General features: G+C 55.9%; 1 protein-coding gene across 1 annotated transcript in view; it reads left to right on the forward strand.

Annotated features, from left to right (window-relative positions):
• Positions 1-13,153, forward strand: part of CARS2 (cysteinyl-tRNA synthetase 2, mitochondrial) — a 27,867-nt gene that overhangs the window by 621 nt on the left and 14,093 nt on the right. Inside the window, exons 2-6 of the mRNA XM_029938395.1 lie at positions 4-149; positions 436-486; positions 5,412-5,529; positions 12,032-12,103; positions 12,218-12,323. Of these exons, the coding sequence (XP_029794255.1) occupies positions 4-149; positions 436-486; positions 5,412-5,529; positions 12,032-12,103; positions 12,218-12,323 (493 nt within the window). The remainder of the gene's footprint in view (positions 1-3; positions 150-435; positions 487-5,411; positions 5,530-12,031; positions 12,104-12,217; positions 12,324-13,153) is intronic.

Consider the following 13,153-nt stretch of genomic DNA (forward strand, 5'->3'; position numbering starts at 1 on the left):
GCCGGGCCCTGGCCGGGGCGGGCAGCGTCGGGAGCGCGCGGGCAGGGCTGGCTGCAGCCGACGGGCCACGACACGGGCGTCAAGGTGTACAACAGCCTCACCCGGAGGAAGGACCCCTTGATCGTGGGCAGCGCGGACGCCGTCTCCTGGTAGCCGCCCGGGACTTGGGGACCCGGGTGCTGGGGACCAGGGGCGGGAAGGACTGTGGACCAAGCGTTTTCAGGGACGGGAGCTGTGCCCCGGAAGGTTCTCAGGTGGAAAGCGTTTAGTACGCGACAAGTGCGTGGCCGCACAATTGGAGGCACTGCTGTAGTCACGGGTACTTGACAGGGTTGAGCTGGGAATCCCCCAGACGTGGCTCCGTGCTAGCCCAGGGCGTGTGGCGTCCTTTCTTGCAAATGTGATTCACGCGATGGATTGTAACTGTGTTCCTAGGTATAGCTGTGGACCAACTGTCTACGATCATGCACACCTTGGCCATGCTTGGTGAGTGTCCCCAGTCTGATTTTTCACACTCCAAGGGACCATTTGTTTTGGAAAGAAAGAGCTTTTTGCAGGTTTTTCCACTTCTCAAGTGGCAACTTAAGAATCCTGCGTATATTCCGGGTGCTGTGGGAGGCACACCTGTTAGCAGCCTCTCATTTGGTTCTTGTAGTGGCTCTGAGCGCTTACACCCATTTGGCAGGTGGGGAACCGGAGGGGGCAGTGAGGAGCAGTGATAAATGACCTGTTTTGGAATTGGATGTTTAATGAGATGAGGCTGTTCCAGGGGTTAGGAGTCAGCTGGTGAGGAGCTGTTTCTGGCCCCCACTATTTATTTTCTTTCCGACTTTGGGCACGCCACTCCATGTTTTTCAGTCTGCACAATTTTTTGACATCATGTCATACAGTGCTGCTGCCTGAAGTGTGACATGGGGGGGGGCTTCACGGGAGCGGGAGGGTCCTCTCCGAGGTCACCCACTCAGGGAGCCTGGAGCCCCGAGTGTCTGATCTCCATCCACGCACTTGCTTTTCAACCTGCTAACCATCTGCTACACTTCGCCCGCCTTTATCAAAATTGCACTTTTCCTAATATTTTGCATGTTCTTTCGTTCATGTTTTACACTTGTGTTTCAGACCTAGACTCAAAGTGAAAAGCTCCTTTTCCTCATTACACTTTGTACAAAATCATGTCTCACCCAAGGAAGTTTGGAGCAATTTTTTGGTGTTAAAATCAGTCGTGTGGGAACCCTTTTTCCCCTTCACTGTGGGCTAAGTTACCACTAATTATTAAAAAAGCATATTTTGGCCTCTTTATTGAAGTATAAAATATGTTGGGGGAGTATTAAAAATAATGCCTCCCAACCTGGAAAAACCTTTCCACAAAGGCAGAAGAGAAAGCAAACAAGTTTTTTTTTTTTTAATTTTTAAATGTTTTATTTACTTGTGAGATAGAGGGAGACAGAGCATGAGTGAGGAAGGAGCAGAGAGAGAGGGAGACACAGAATCTGAAACGGGCTCCAGGCTCTGAGCGGTCAGCGCAGCGCCGGACGCGGGGCTCGAACCCATGAACCGCGAGATCATGACCTGAGCCGAAGTCGGAAGCCCAGCTTACTGAGCCCGCCCCCAGGCGCCCCTGTTTTTGAGTAGCTTTAAATCAGAACGGGGCACGGTCACAGGCAGCCTGATAACAGGATTGCAAAGACAGAATGCTTATCTAGAGCCAGCTGGGCAAAACGTGTGCGATCAGGTGGGGTTTGCGATGTGCGGTCCCATCCCCCCCCCCCCGTCAGGAGGTGGCGCAAACCTTCCTTGGTGACTTCATTTCGAAAAGGTGGCTCTTAGCTCTGATGGATGTTAGCAAACAAACAGGGTCCCAGCGATTAATCCAAGTTCTGTTTAGGGAACGTAGATGACAGCAAACTGGAGAAAGGAAATGTTTCGCTCGGAAGCTGCTTAGAATGAGGTTCTTCCAGAAGCCGTCCACAGTTTTCCGCGTGTCCAGGAAACATCTCCCCTCTGAACCCCTGAGCTCATGTTAGTGTGTTGCGTTGGGGTTTACGCTGATTAATAAATATCTGGAACTCAGCGCCTGGGTGGTCCAGTCAGTTGAGCGTCCAGCTTTGGCTCGGGTCAGGATCTTGCGGTTTGTGAGATTGAGCCTCGCATCAGGCTCACTGCCGTCAGCATGGAGCCCGTTTCAGCCCTTCTAGCCCTCTCTCTCTGCCCCTCCCCCGCTCACGCGCACCCTCTCTCACAAAAATAAGTAAACATTAACAAAAAATCTGAAACTTGGGGCGCCTGGGGGGCTCAGTCAGCTAAGTGTTCAACTTTGGCTCAGATCATGATCTCACAGTTGGCAGGTTCGAGCCCCGCGTTGGGCTCTGTATTGACAGCTAGCTCAGAGCCTGGAGCCTGCTTCGGAGTCTGTGTCTCCCTCTCTCTCTGACCCTCCCCTGCTCGTGCTGTCTCTGTCTCTCAAAAATAAATAAAAACATAAAATCTGAAACTTAAAAAAGGTGGCTGTTGGGTCCTTGAGACTTTTCTGAGTTGAACTTGAGGCTTCCTTAGCCATTAAAACCATCTACGTAAAACATTTCTTAAAAATTAAAAAATAATTTTTTTTAAATTTTAGAGTGCACATGCGTGCCTGGGGGTGGGCAGAGGAAGAGGCAGAATCCTAAGCAGGCTCCACGCTCAGCACAGGGCCTGATGCGGGGCTCGATCCCACGCCCCTGGGGTCATGAGCTGAAGTGAAGAGTTAGACGCTCAACCAGCAGAGCCCCCGGGGTGTTCCTTACACCCATTTTAGGAGGACTGAGGAGTCTCTGCAAGAAAGGGGCAGTGGAGGCGCCTCTTTCCTTCCCACCAGGGGAACCGAGCCTCGGTTATGACGTGTATTTGCCCTTCCAAATGCAGAAAAGAGTACAAACGTGAAGCGTAGGACTGCATGGGTGTTCACAGCTCTTAGAAAGGGACACGTCATAACACCCTAGAGGCCTCCCCAGCGTCCCTTTCCCCGGGAGTCCTTCAGGCTGCCCGGGGTGGTAGAAGACCCCGCAACCACAAGATTCGCAAGGAGTTGTGAGGTCTTAGGGGCAGGGATGGTCAGGCATGGCTCCACTGCCCCTAAGGTAAAGCTCAAAGCCCCGAGGTCGTCTCTGCAGGTCTGAACGCCTGTCCAGATGAGCCCAGGCTCCCGCCTCCCCACACTGTCCGGTCTCCCCATGGTCCTCCCCAGGGAGCCTCACTGGCTGCTAGTGAAGAGACATACTCTGGGCGGCTGGTGGCTCAGTCAGTAGAGGGTTCAACTCCTGATCTCAGGGTTGTGAGTTCAAGCCCACCTTGGGCGTAGAGCTTGCTTTAAAAAAAAAAAAAAAGACAGGTACCTAACAGGCATAGCACCTGCTATTGCTGGGTGCCTGGCACTTCTGATGCTGTGCCGACAGGAACTGCTGCAGCCCCCCTGACAGCCCTGGCCGGTGGTGCTGGGGTCCCCCAGCTGCGGATGGGGACCTGCTGGGCGGGGCTGACACTGTGGGCACAGAGTGGCCGCGGGGGGGGGGTGCGGCACCTGCCGCCTCTGCGCCCTGAAACCTCTCGGGGCCAGGTATGCGCTGTGACCCTTCCCACTTTGTCGGCGCCTCTTTCTAACTGAAATCTCGCCCCTCATAGGGGCCTTCCCGGCCGAGCCGAAGGAAGGGCAGCGCGATGCCTGTAGGAACCAGGGCTGCACGGACCCCAGGATCACGGGGAGATTTTGTCCAGTTTATGAATAAGCAGCTCAAGGCATCGGATGATTAACTACCTTGGCAAGGAGTTTCTGACATCACTTTGTCACTGGAGCTGCGTTGGGGGGCGGAGGGGGGGTGCCAAGCTGCGGGGGTGCGATCACAGGGCTCCTTTTCAAGGGAAAAGGACATTCGGAACTCAGGCCATGAGGGTGACAGGTGAGCGGGAGGTTGGCTGACCTGCAGCTTTGAGGTCACTTTCATGGGAAGCCAGATTCTTGTTCTAATGTACCTCCAAGCTAGTTAGTATGTGATGATTGCGGGGGCGGAATCCAGATTCTTCCCCTACGTGTGACACCCAGGGCTCTTCCCCACAAGTGTCCTTAATGCCTTAATGAGTTGTCAGCACAGAGCCCGACACGGGGCTTGAACCCAGGAACCGTGAGATCATGACCTGAGCTGAAGTCGGACGCTCAGCTGACCGAGCTCCGCAGGCGCCCGTGTTTAACAGACTCCTGTTTTGTCCCCCTCCCTGTTTTTGTCTTATTTTTCCTTTCATTCCCTTATGTTCACCTATTTGCGTCTTAAATTCCAAATATGAGTGAAGTCATGATATTTGTCTTTCTCTGGCTTGTTTCACTTAGCATGACACCCTCTAGTTCCATCCACGTTGTTGTAAATGGCAAGATCTCATTCGTTTTGATCGCCGAGGACTACTCCATCGTATATATAAACACAGCTTCTTTCTCCATTTATCTGTCGATGGACATCTGGGCTCTTTCCGTACTTTGGCTGTTGTCGATGGCGCTGCTATGAACATTGGGGTGTGTGTGCCCCTTCGAGACAGCACACCGCCTCCCGTGGATAAATACCTAGTAGTGCCATCGCTGGGTCGTAGGGTAGCTCTGTTTTTCATTTTTTTTTGAGGAACCTCCATACTGTTCTTCAGAGTGTGAAGCCAGATTCTTGACATTTAAATTTTTTTTTAATGTTTATATATTTTTTGAGAGAGAGAGAGCAAGCGAGCTGGGGAGGGGCAGACAGGAGAGAGAGAATCCCAAACAGGGTCCGTGCTATCAGCACAAAGCCTGACTCAGGGCTCAAAGTCACGAAATGTGACCTCATGACCTGAGCCCAAACCAAGAGTTGGACACTGAACTGACTGAGCCCTCCAGGCGCCTTCGGACTCCTGACATTTTACTTGGCTCTTGAACCCTTTCGGTTTTACAAGTTTGAGTTGCCCGGTGTAGCCCATGGATGAGCTGGTGTGCAAATACTCTAGGATGGTGTGTACACGGTTTGGGGCAGTGACCTACAGCCTTCATGTGCTTGCCTGGACTCGTTCCTGCTGTTTTGTCCTGGTGAAGCATTGCAGGCTTTCTAGAACATGGACCGGGAGGGTGACACTCCCCATATTTTAACCGCCTGGTGAGACTGCAGCAGCCGTGGGTTTCTGTACAATCAGATGGATGTAAGTGCACTTACCAGCTCCAGCGTTAAAGATGCCAAACGTGCCTGACGCTGAGGTGGTGCCTCTGTGGGTTTCTCGTGAGGACCCACGTGAGCTGCCCCTCCCGTCACCCACCCGACTGCTCCGTGGCAGCTGTCAACACACGACGCGCTCCTTCTTAAAGATCGCAGTGGTGATTCTGCATTAAACGTTTGTTTCCTTTCCTCGCCCTAATATGTATTTCCTTGCAGCTCATATGTTAGATTCGACATCATTCGAAGGATCCTCACGAGGGTTTTTGGGTGCAACATCATCATGGTGATGGGAATCACGGATGTGGACGATAAGATCATCAGAAGAGCCGGCGAGGTGAGCGCCCAAGATGGTGCCGGTGGGCGGGTGGGCGCCGGTGTCCTGGTCCGCGTGGGGGGATCCCTGTGCGGCAGCGCCTGTGGCCGCTTCACATGTGTGGTTCACGTCTCTCTGTCCACGTGTGGCCCAGCGAGGATGTGCCAACAGGTTCTCGGAGGAGTCTCTGTCCCCGTAAAAGAGGCCTGTTTGATTCTGGTCGCCTTTGATGACGAGTCTCATTCTGTCCCGGCCCCTCGACTCCCCGCCTCCTGCACAGAAGAGGGGAGTCAAGGGCCCCTTTGGGCTAGCGGAGCTGAGCTCCTGGGAGGCTTCATTTTCTCACCTGTTATGTGTTAAGAGAGCAGGGCACTTCTAACTCAGGATCTAGGGGAAGTTTTGGGGGGGCAGTTCTTTTTATAACATTTTTTAATGTTTTTTATTTATTTTTGAGACAGAGAGGAAGACCATGAGCGGGGAAGGGCAGAGAGAGAGGGAGACCAGAATCTGAAGCAGGCTCTAGGCTCTGAGCCGTCAGCACAGAGCCCGATGTGGGGCTCGAACCCACGAATGTGAGATCATGACCTGAGCCAAAGTCGGAGGCTTAACCGACTGAGCCACCCAGGCACCTTGGGGAGACAGTTTTAACTGAGGGGTTGAAGTTAAATATTGTAGTTAAATTTTTAAAAGTCGGCTTTCAAAAATTTGTCTCTACTGCTTTTTATAATTAACAACTTTTTAAAAGTTTTTAAAGCATTTTTATTTATTTTTGAGAGAGAGAGAAACAGAGCCTGAGCAGGGCAGGGGCAGAGAGAGGAGACACAGAATCCAAAGTAGGCTCCAGGCTCTGAGCTGCCAGCACAGAGCCCGATGTGGGGCTCGAACTCACAGACCATGAGATCATGACCAGAGCCGAAGTCGGATGCTTAGCCGACTGAGCCCCCAAGTGCCCCGAGTTGGGCCACTTAGTGTTTATCATTGGTGGTGGAAATGGGCTCCGGCTTTAAACGTGTCTCCTCAGGCCCCTTGGCACAGCGGGTTCCTGTGTTCGCCCCATTTGGGCGGCTTAGCCAGTGTGCCGTGCTCCCCTACGGTAGACTCGATTTCCATTTCCAGAACCGTCCCTGAGCCTGCTTCGAGCCACTGGGGGTCAGGTGCCCACGAAGGTGAGGGAGACAGTTCCTGGCCGCACAGAGCTTGTGTCCCCCGGGAAGGGGGGCGCCTACAGAGGGATGCCTGTGTGTCCCGTGGTTCCCCTCTCAGCCAGGATAGGGGACCGCAGGATAAAAACGTGTTTGGACCTTGTCCCAGTTGCTGGCACAGAGCGCCCAGAACTGTGGGGTCCGTGCAGTGAGACAAGGGTGGCTGGGCCACGGGACAGCTTCAGGACAGGCTGGGACACGGGAGGACACTCCAGGACGGGCTAGGACGGCTGGTGTCCCCGAGACCCCACCGTGGAGAGAGCCACATCCCCCCCTCCTGGCATGGAGCTGACTGCCTGTGGTGGGTGATGCAATGGGCCTTCCCAAGTGACAGAGCGTCTGTCAGCACCTCCAGCCAGGGGGCTCAGAGCTCGGGGTGATGCACGGGGGGGGGGGGGGGGGGCAGCGCCTGGGAGAGCCTGGGAGCGCCCCCCCCTCCGGTGGCTGCTCCGATGAGCCAGGGCTGGTGAGTGAGTGCTTTCCTGAGTCCTGACTCATGTCCCAACCCAGTCTGGAGTCCCGGGCGGACGGTCCAGGGGCCGGGGTCCCCGCTGTGCCAGCATCTGAGGGGGGCAAAGCCCGGGGCCCTGCTGACCCGGAGTCAGCGTCGTCGGAACAGGTTGAGTCTTGGGACACCGGCTGCGGCTGGAGAAGCGCCGCTCATTCGGTGACGGAAAGGAGATGTGCAGGCTGGGAGCCAAGAGCGGCAGGCAGTGCCCAGGCTGGACGGCCATCGCTGGTGCTCTCTGGCGGCTTCCATTCTGTCCCTGCCCCCGGGGCCAGGTGTCCCCTGGTCCAGCCAAGGCCCTGCAGACGCGGTGAGCCATCCGTGTGTCGGGAGTTGCTGGTGAGGGGCAGATGTGAGGGGACAGCAGGGAGGCGGGGCCGGGGGCCCCCAGGCAGGACTGGCCGACCCCACAGGAGGAGGGGCCTGGGCTTGGAGCGGCTTCCCCAGGACTGTGACTGGAGCATGTGCTCAGCCACGTCGCTGGGGGCACAGACTTCCGGTTCTGGAGAGAAGCCTCCTAGCAAATTGGAAGGCCTGGGGAGAGGCGGGGGTAGGAGCTGTGCTGGGAGGTGCTGGGAGCCGCCTTGCTGTCCCCCGGAAATGCTCGGAGCCGCAGTGCTGTCCCCCGGATGTGCTCAGAGCCGATCTGTCCCCCGGATGTACTCTGGAGCCGCCGTGCTGTCCCCCGGATGTGCTCAGAGCCGATCTGTCCCTGGGAGGTGCTGGGAGCCGAGGCCGAGCCCCAGAGGGGCTGAGCAGGGAGGCTTGGGTGGAGATTGTGGCCAGAGATCCGTGTCTCTGACGCAGCGAGTGCGTGCTTGGAGCACGGCAGCAGGAGGCGTCTGGAAGCGAGGCTGGTTAAGGGGGACCATGGCCCTGTGAGTGTTTCGTCCATCCTCACGCTCGGCGGGAGCCTGACCCGGCCCGCTGGGTCCCTGCACTTGATGCGTCGGGCACTGCTATGACCCTGCCAGATGGGAGGTGGAGACAGGGAGCTGGCGGCCTGGCTGGTGTGGGGCGGGGCCGGCCCGGCTCTGGAGGGCCCCGTGGGGAAGGTGGGGGGTGGTTAGCCGGGTGGGTGACGGGCCGGACGTCCCAGGAGGGGTGGCAGCAGGGTAAATGCAGCAAGAACGAAGTGACTTCACAAATACGGTGAGGAGGTAACGTGGGTTAGAGACCGCGTTATACCTGAGGGCACCGGCGGGCTCCGCTCAGGTCGTGGTCTCACGGGTCCTGGCGTCGAGCCCACGTAGGGCTCCGTGCTGACAGTGCAGAGCCTGCTTGAGATTCTCTTTCTCTCTGTCCCTCCCGTGTGTGCTCGCTTGCTCTCTGTTTCAAAGTAAATAAACTATAAAAGAATCGTATTAGACTGTGAATAGTTTGGGAGAATTGACTGAAAGATTCTGTATATAGAGAGCGCTTAATTTTGGGCTCCTGAGGTTTCCATGCTTGTCCGGGGGCAGGGTGCTAACGTGGGCCCGGAATGCTCCTCAGAGCACACCTGCAGGATGAGAAGGCACGTGTCCGAGACACGGCTTTGAGAACATCTGTCTGTCTGTTAGCATCTAGCAAACCGCTGTCTTCTTACCCGCCGCACACGTTTCGAGCGACGGCGATGTTCCTCTGCCACCTGCTCCAGCACTTGTAGAGTACTCTACGGTATAATAATATGCTTCTCTGGATCCTCCCTCGACTTTAATTTTTGGCTCAGAGTTACAGTTGTCGGGAGTGAGAGCCGCAGGACTCTTGGGGGGAGGGTTCCGGGAGGAGTGGCACGTTTGCAGAGTCACATTCTCCAAGAAAAACCGCAATGAGTGTGTCAGAGACTTGAGCCAAAGGTGTTCTCTCTGCGCCCCCAGAGCGCTGGCCCCTCGCGTCCTTCTCTGCGGGGAGGAGGCCGGGCCGCAGTCTGGGCGGGGGGTGGGGGGGGCCTGCTTCAAGTGGGTCCCGAGGGTCAGGGCGAGCCGGACAGTAACCTGAAACCTCGGGACTGAGACCCCGTTTGGGCACCGTGTCCTACGGTTTGTTGTTTGGGGAGTGAGGGCAGCGCTGTCCCGACGGCAGTGGCATGAGCGGCTGCCTAAAGATTAAATTTAAAAACTACGTTTGAAATTATTCTGCCCCTCCCTGCAGAGGCGGCGGTGGGTTGACAGTCCCCTTACAGTTCACTGCTGCTCAGCGTCTCATAATGGTGTCCTCTGGGCTCGTGCAGGTGACCTGGAGAAGCCACCAGGGACACGGGTTGGGAGCCTGCAGTGTGGTGCTTGCTTGGTGGTTTACGGGAGTGTGTGCAGCCGCGTGCATTCGTGTGTGTGTGTGTGTGTGCGCGCGCGTGTGCTCGTGGCCGCCTGCGTGAGTGTGCATGGGGGGGCGTGCAGGTGCATGTGTGTGGCCGACCGTGTATGTGTACGTGTGTGCAGCTGTGCGTGTGTGCATATGTGTGTGTTATAATTCCCCCTTTTCTGAACTAGAAACGTGGATTCTAAGGGCGCCTGGGTGGCTCAGTGGATTGAGCGTCTGACTTCGGCTCAGGTCATGATCTCACGGTTTGTGAGTTCAAGCCCCGCATCGGGTTCTGTGCTGACCGCTCTGAGCCTGGAGCCTCCTTCGGATTCTGTTTTCTTTTCTCTCTCTCTCTCCCTCCTCCCTCCCTCTCTCATCTCTCCCTCCCCCACCCCCCTCCCTCTCTTTCTGCTCCCTGCCTGCTCCCACTCTGTCTCTCAAACATAAATAAACATTAAAAAAATTTAGAAACCTGGATTCTAAAGTTCACATAGATTCTAAAGTAGCAGGAAAAATCTGTAAAAGAAGAGTATTAAGGAGGGGCGGTCTGATCTAATATTAAAACATATTTTTAAAACTAAGGAAGATTTTTGTTTTCATAGGCTCTTTCCTTTCTCGGCACAGTTGGAGGTCCAACAGACCTGCCATCAGCTGTATCTAGTACGCACGAGGGGCACAGCTCGGTGCAGCTTGTGCACCTGGGACCCCGTCCCGTGTCAGGACGGGCACTCCCTCCATCCGTCACCCCCGAAGTGCCCTGTGCCCCTGGCCGTCCCCCTGCGCCGCTCTGCCCCGAGCAGTCACCCGTCTGCTTTCTGTCGCTGTCAAGGTTGTAGAAATTAAAGGTCATCGTGCAGATGATGGACACACTGGAAAGTCGGACACGGACACAGTAAATGATGGAAATTTGTTTTATGACAAAGCTGGCATCTCACGTCAGTGGGCAGGAGAGGGACTACCCAGTAGAAAATGGTGACAGGTGAGCGTCCGGGCGAGAAGTAAACCCGGCCGGATGTGTGCCTCGCAGCCACAGCCGGGGCGGGTGGGGACTTGGTAGGAAAGACGCGGGACCACAGATTACTGGAGGGAATTTGGGGCTTTTTTTATAGCCTCGTGTTGGGGAAGGCTTTCCTAAATTTGTTTCCAAGCCCAGGAGCCATTTGTGGGCAAAGATTGATAAATGTAAAAGATTGCTAAGTATAAAAACGAAATTTTTTTCTACATGACCTAAAATAACGATAGCGTTGAAAGACTGAAAATAATTGAAATTCATATCAGAGATAAAAGGCTAATTTCTTTCATGTAAAAATACTCACAAATCAGTAAGAGGAGAGACGGGTGTGGTGGCCATAGACCGTTCCGTAGAAATGTCTCCTAAACGCGTGAGAGGCCCACGGCCCCTCACAGGAGGGAGGGACCCATCACAGCCACCGGAGAGCGTCGACGGTGGCCAGAGGCGAGTCCCCTGCGCCGTGGGGGCTGGCCCTGGCATGGGCGCGCCCTCCTGGGGCCCGTGGGCGGTAGCCAGCAAGGGCACGTGCGCAAGCCCTTTGAGCAGCCGTCTGAGTCCAGGTTCGTAGCTAAGAAATGAACCTGCATTTGTGTGAAGTGACATGTGTGTCCCAGCAGAAGACAGCGTGACGGTGCCCTGGGGAGTGGCTCCGGGTGCGGGTGGCCCTGGCTGCGTGTGCAGTCCGTGCCTCCAGGACAGGGCGCCACATCTCGGGAGGGGGTGCAGGGCTGTGTGTGGGTGCTGGCGTCCGTGTCCTCCACGGAGGCGGCTCCAGTGCCATGCACACCGCCCTCTCCACAGCCGTACCCAGAATCCCCGTGGCTGACCCGGGGGTCGTTGGGTGGGGTCGTCTCCGTGTTGCAGAGAAAGCCTGAGGCCCAGAGGTTCACTGCCTTCCCCACGGCCACACACCTGAGACGCCCCTTTGTTCACCAGATTTACTTATGCAGGAAATGTTTGTTGGTGGAAGTGTCTAGAATGACTGCCTGTCCAGGGCCCTGGGCAGGGAAGACCGTGGCTGTCCCATTCTGTGTCCCGCTTTTGGTCTCCGAGCGTCCTTTCTGCTCTGAGAACCCGGGGCCACAGGTGCCCGTCCCCAGCTGCCCCGAGCCCAGAACTCCGCGTCCGTCTCTGGGGCTCAGGGCCCCGTTACTCTCAAAATACGTCTCGGCCTTTCTCCTTCATGTATTTTTGACTTGTTTTCTTTTGCCCCCCTGAGGGGTAAGGGATAAATAAGAACTCAAGTTTCTGCTTATTACGTAGAACAGATTGCTCTAGCTCGCCCGTGCCCTTGCCCGGGCCCTTGCCCTAGAAAAGTGGAGGCTTCTGTGTGTGTTGGGGTTTTGGATTACATAACGGAAATCGGCACACGGTTTATCCCTTTCTTCTCTCTGACCAGAACACGGGGTCTGTGATAAGCCTTCGTGACTACAGAGAGTAGAGACCTAACACTGAGTGTGTCTGTGCGCCGGCCGCCGGGGCTCCGCCTGCTGACCTGCTCCGTCTGTCTTTCTGCAGGTGAACGTGTCGCCAGCGGCTCTGGCCAATCTCTATGAAGAGGACTTTAAACAAGACATGGCAGCCTTGAAGGTAAGGCGTGTCGTTGACTCTGCTCCCCACAAGGGGGCGCCGCGAGCGGTGGAGGCCAGTGTGGCCGACCTCCGCCTTTCAGCCCCTGCAGGTCACTTCTGTGCCTTCCGTCAGGTTCTCCCCCCGACCGTGTACTTGAGGGTGACTGAGAACATTCCTCAGATCATTTCTTTCATCGAAGGAATAATTGCTCACGGGCATGCTTATTCGACAGCACAAGGTAGGGTCATGCTGTTTGATCATTGGGTTGGGGCGCCTGGGGCTCAGTGGTTAAGTGGTGTCCGACTCCGGCTCAGCTCATGTGGGTTTGAGCCCCGCGTCGGGCTCTGTGCTGACAGCTCAGAGCCTGGAGCTGCTTCGGATTCTGTGTCTCCCTCTCTCTGCCCCTCCTCCGCTCATGCTCTGTCTCTCAATAATAAATAGAACTGTTAAAATAAATAAATAAACTGATCACTGGGTAACAGCTGGAGGGCTTGGAGGAACTGGGCGCCGGTGAAGGCGTCCCTGGAGCAAGCCGGACGGTCTCCTGTCTTTCCTGAGGGGATTCGTGCCTGAGATGCGAGGCTTCCGTATGATTATTGTGACTCTTTGCGAAACTGTTGAATCCGTTCTCTTTACAAGTATTCTCCGCGGTCACCCGGGGAAGTCGCCTAGAGGAAAGCAGTCGCTGCGTCCAGGTGACAGGCGCTCAGTCTTGGTTTCACTGTGGTCACAGTGTTCCATGACGGAAGGCGGGCGCACCTCTGACATTCTTCTCTGCGCGCAGGCGTGGTGGTTTGGAGGGACAGTGACAGTGGGCTGTGGACATCCTGACGCTTCCACATGCCCCTCCAAGGAAGAGGGTGCCCCACGTAACCCGGGTTGTGGTCCGCCCGGGGTGCTGGGCGGTCCCCAAGGCACCCTGTCCTCCCCGTGTTCACCCCTGCACTTGTCCCTGCAGCCTGGCCTCCTGCTGGCCGCTCACGGCTCGGGACTGTCCCTTCCACCTCTGTGACCACTGGCTAGCTGTCTTGGGGGGCCCCTTCCTGTGTGTGTGTGTGTGTGTGTGTG

Source organism: Suricata suricatta, chromosome 4 (assembly GCF_006229205.1).
Source record: "Suricata suricatta isolate VVHF042 chromosome 4, meerkat_22Aug2017_6uvM2_HiC, whole genome shotgun sequence".
NCBI lineage: Eukaryota > Metazoa > Chordata > Mammalia > Carnivora > Herpestidae > Suricata > Suricata suricatta.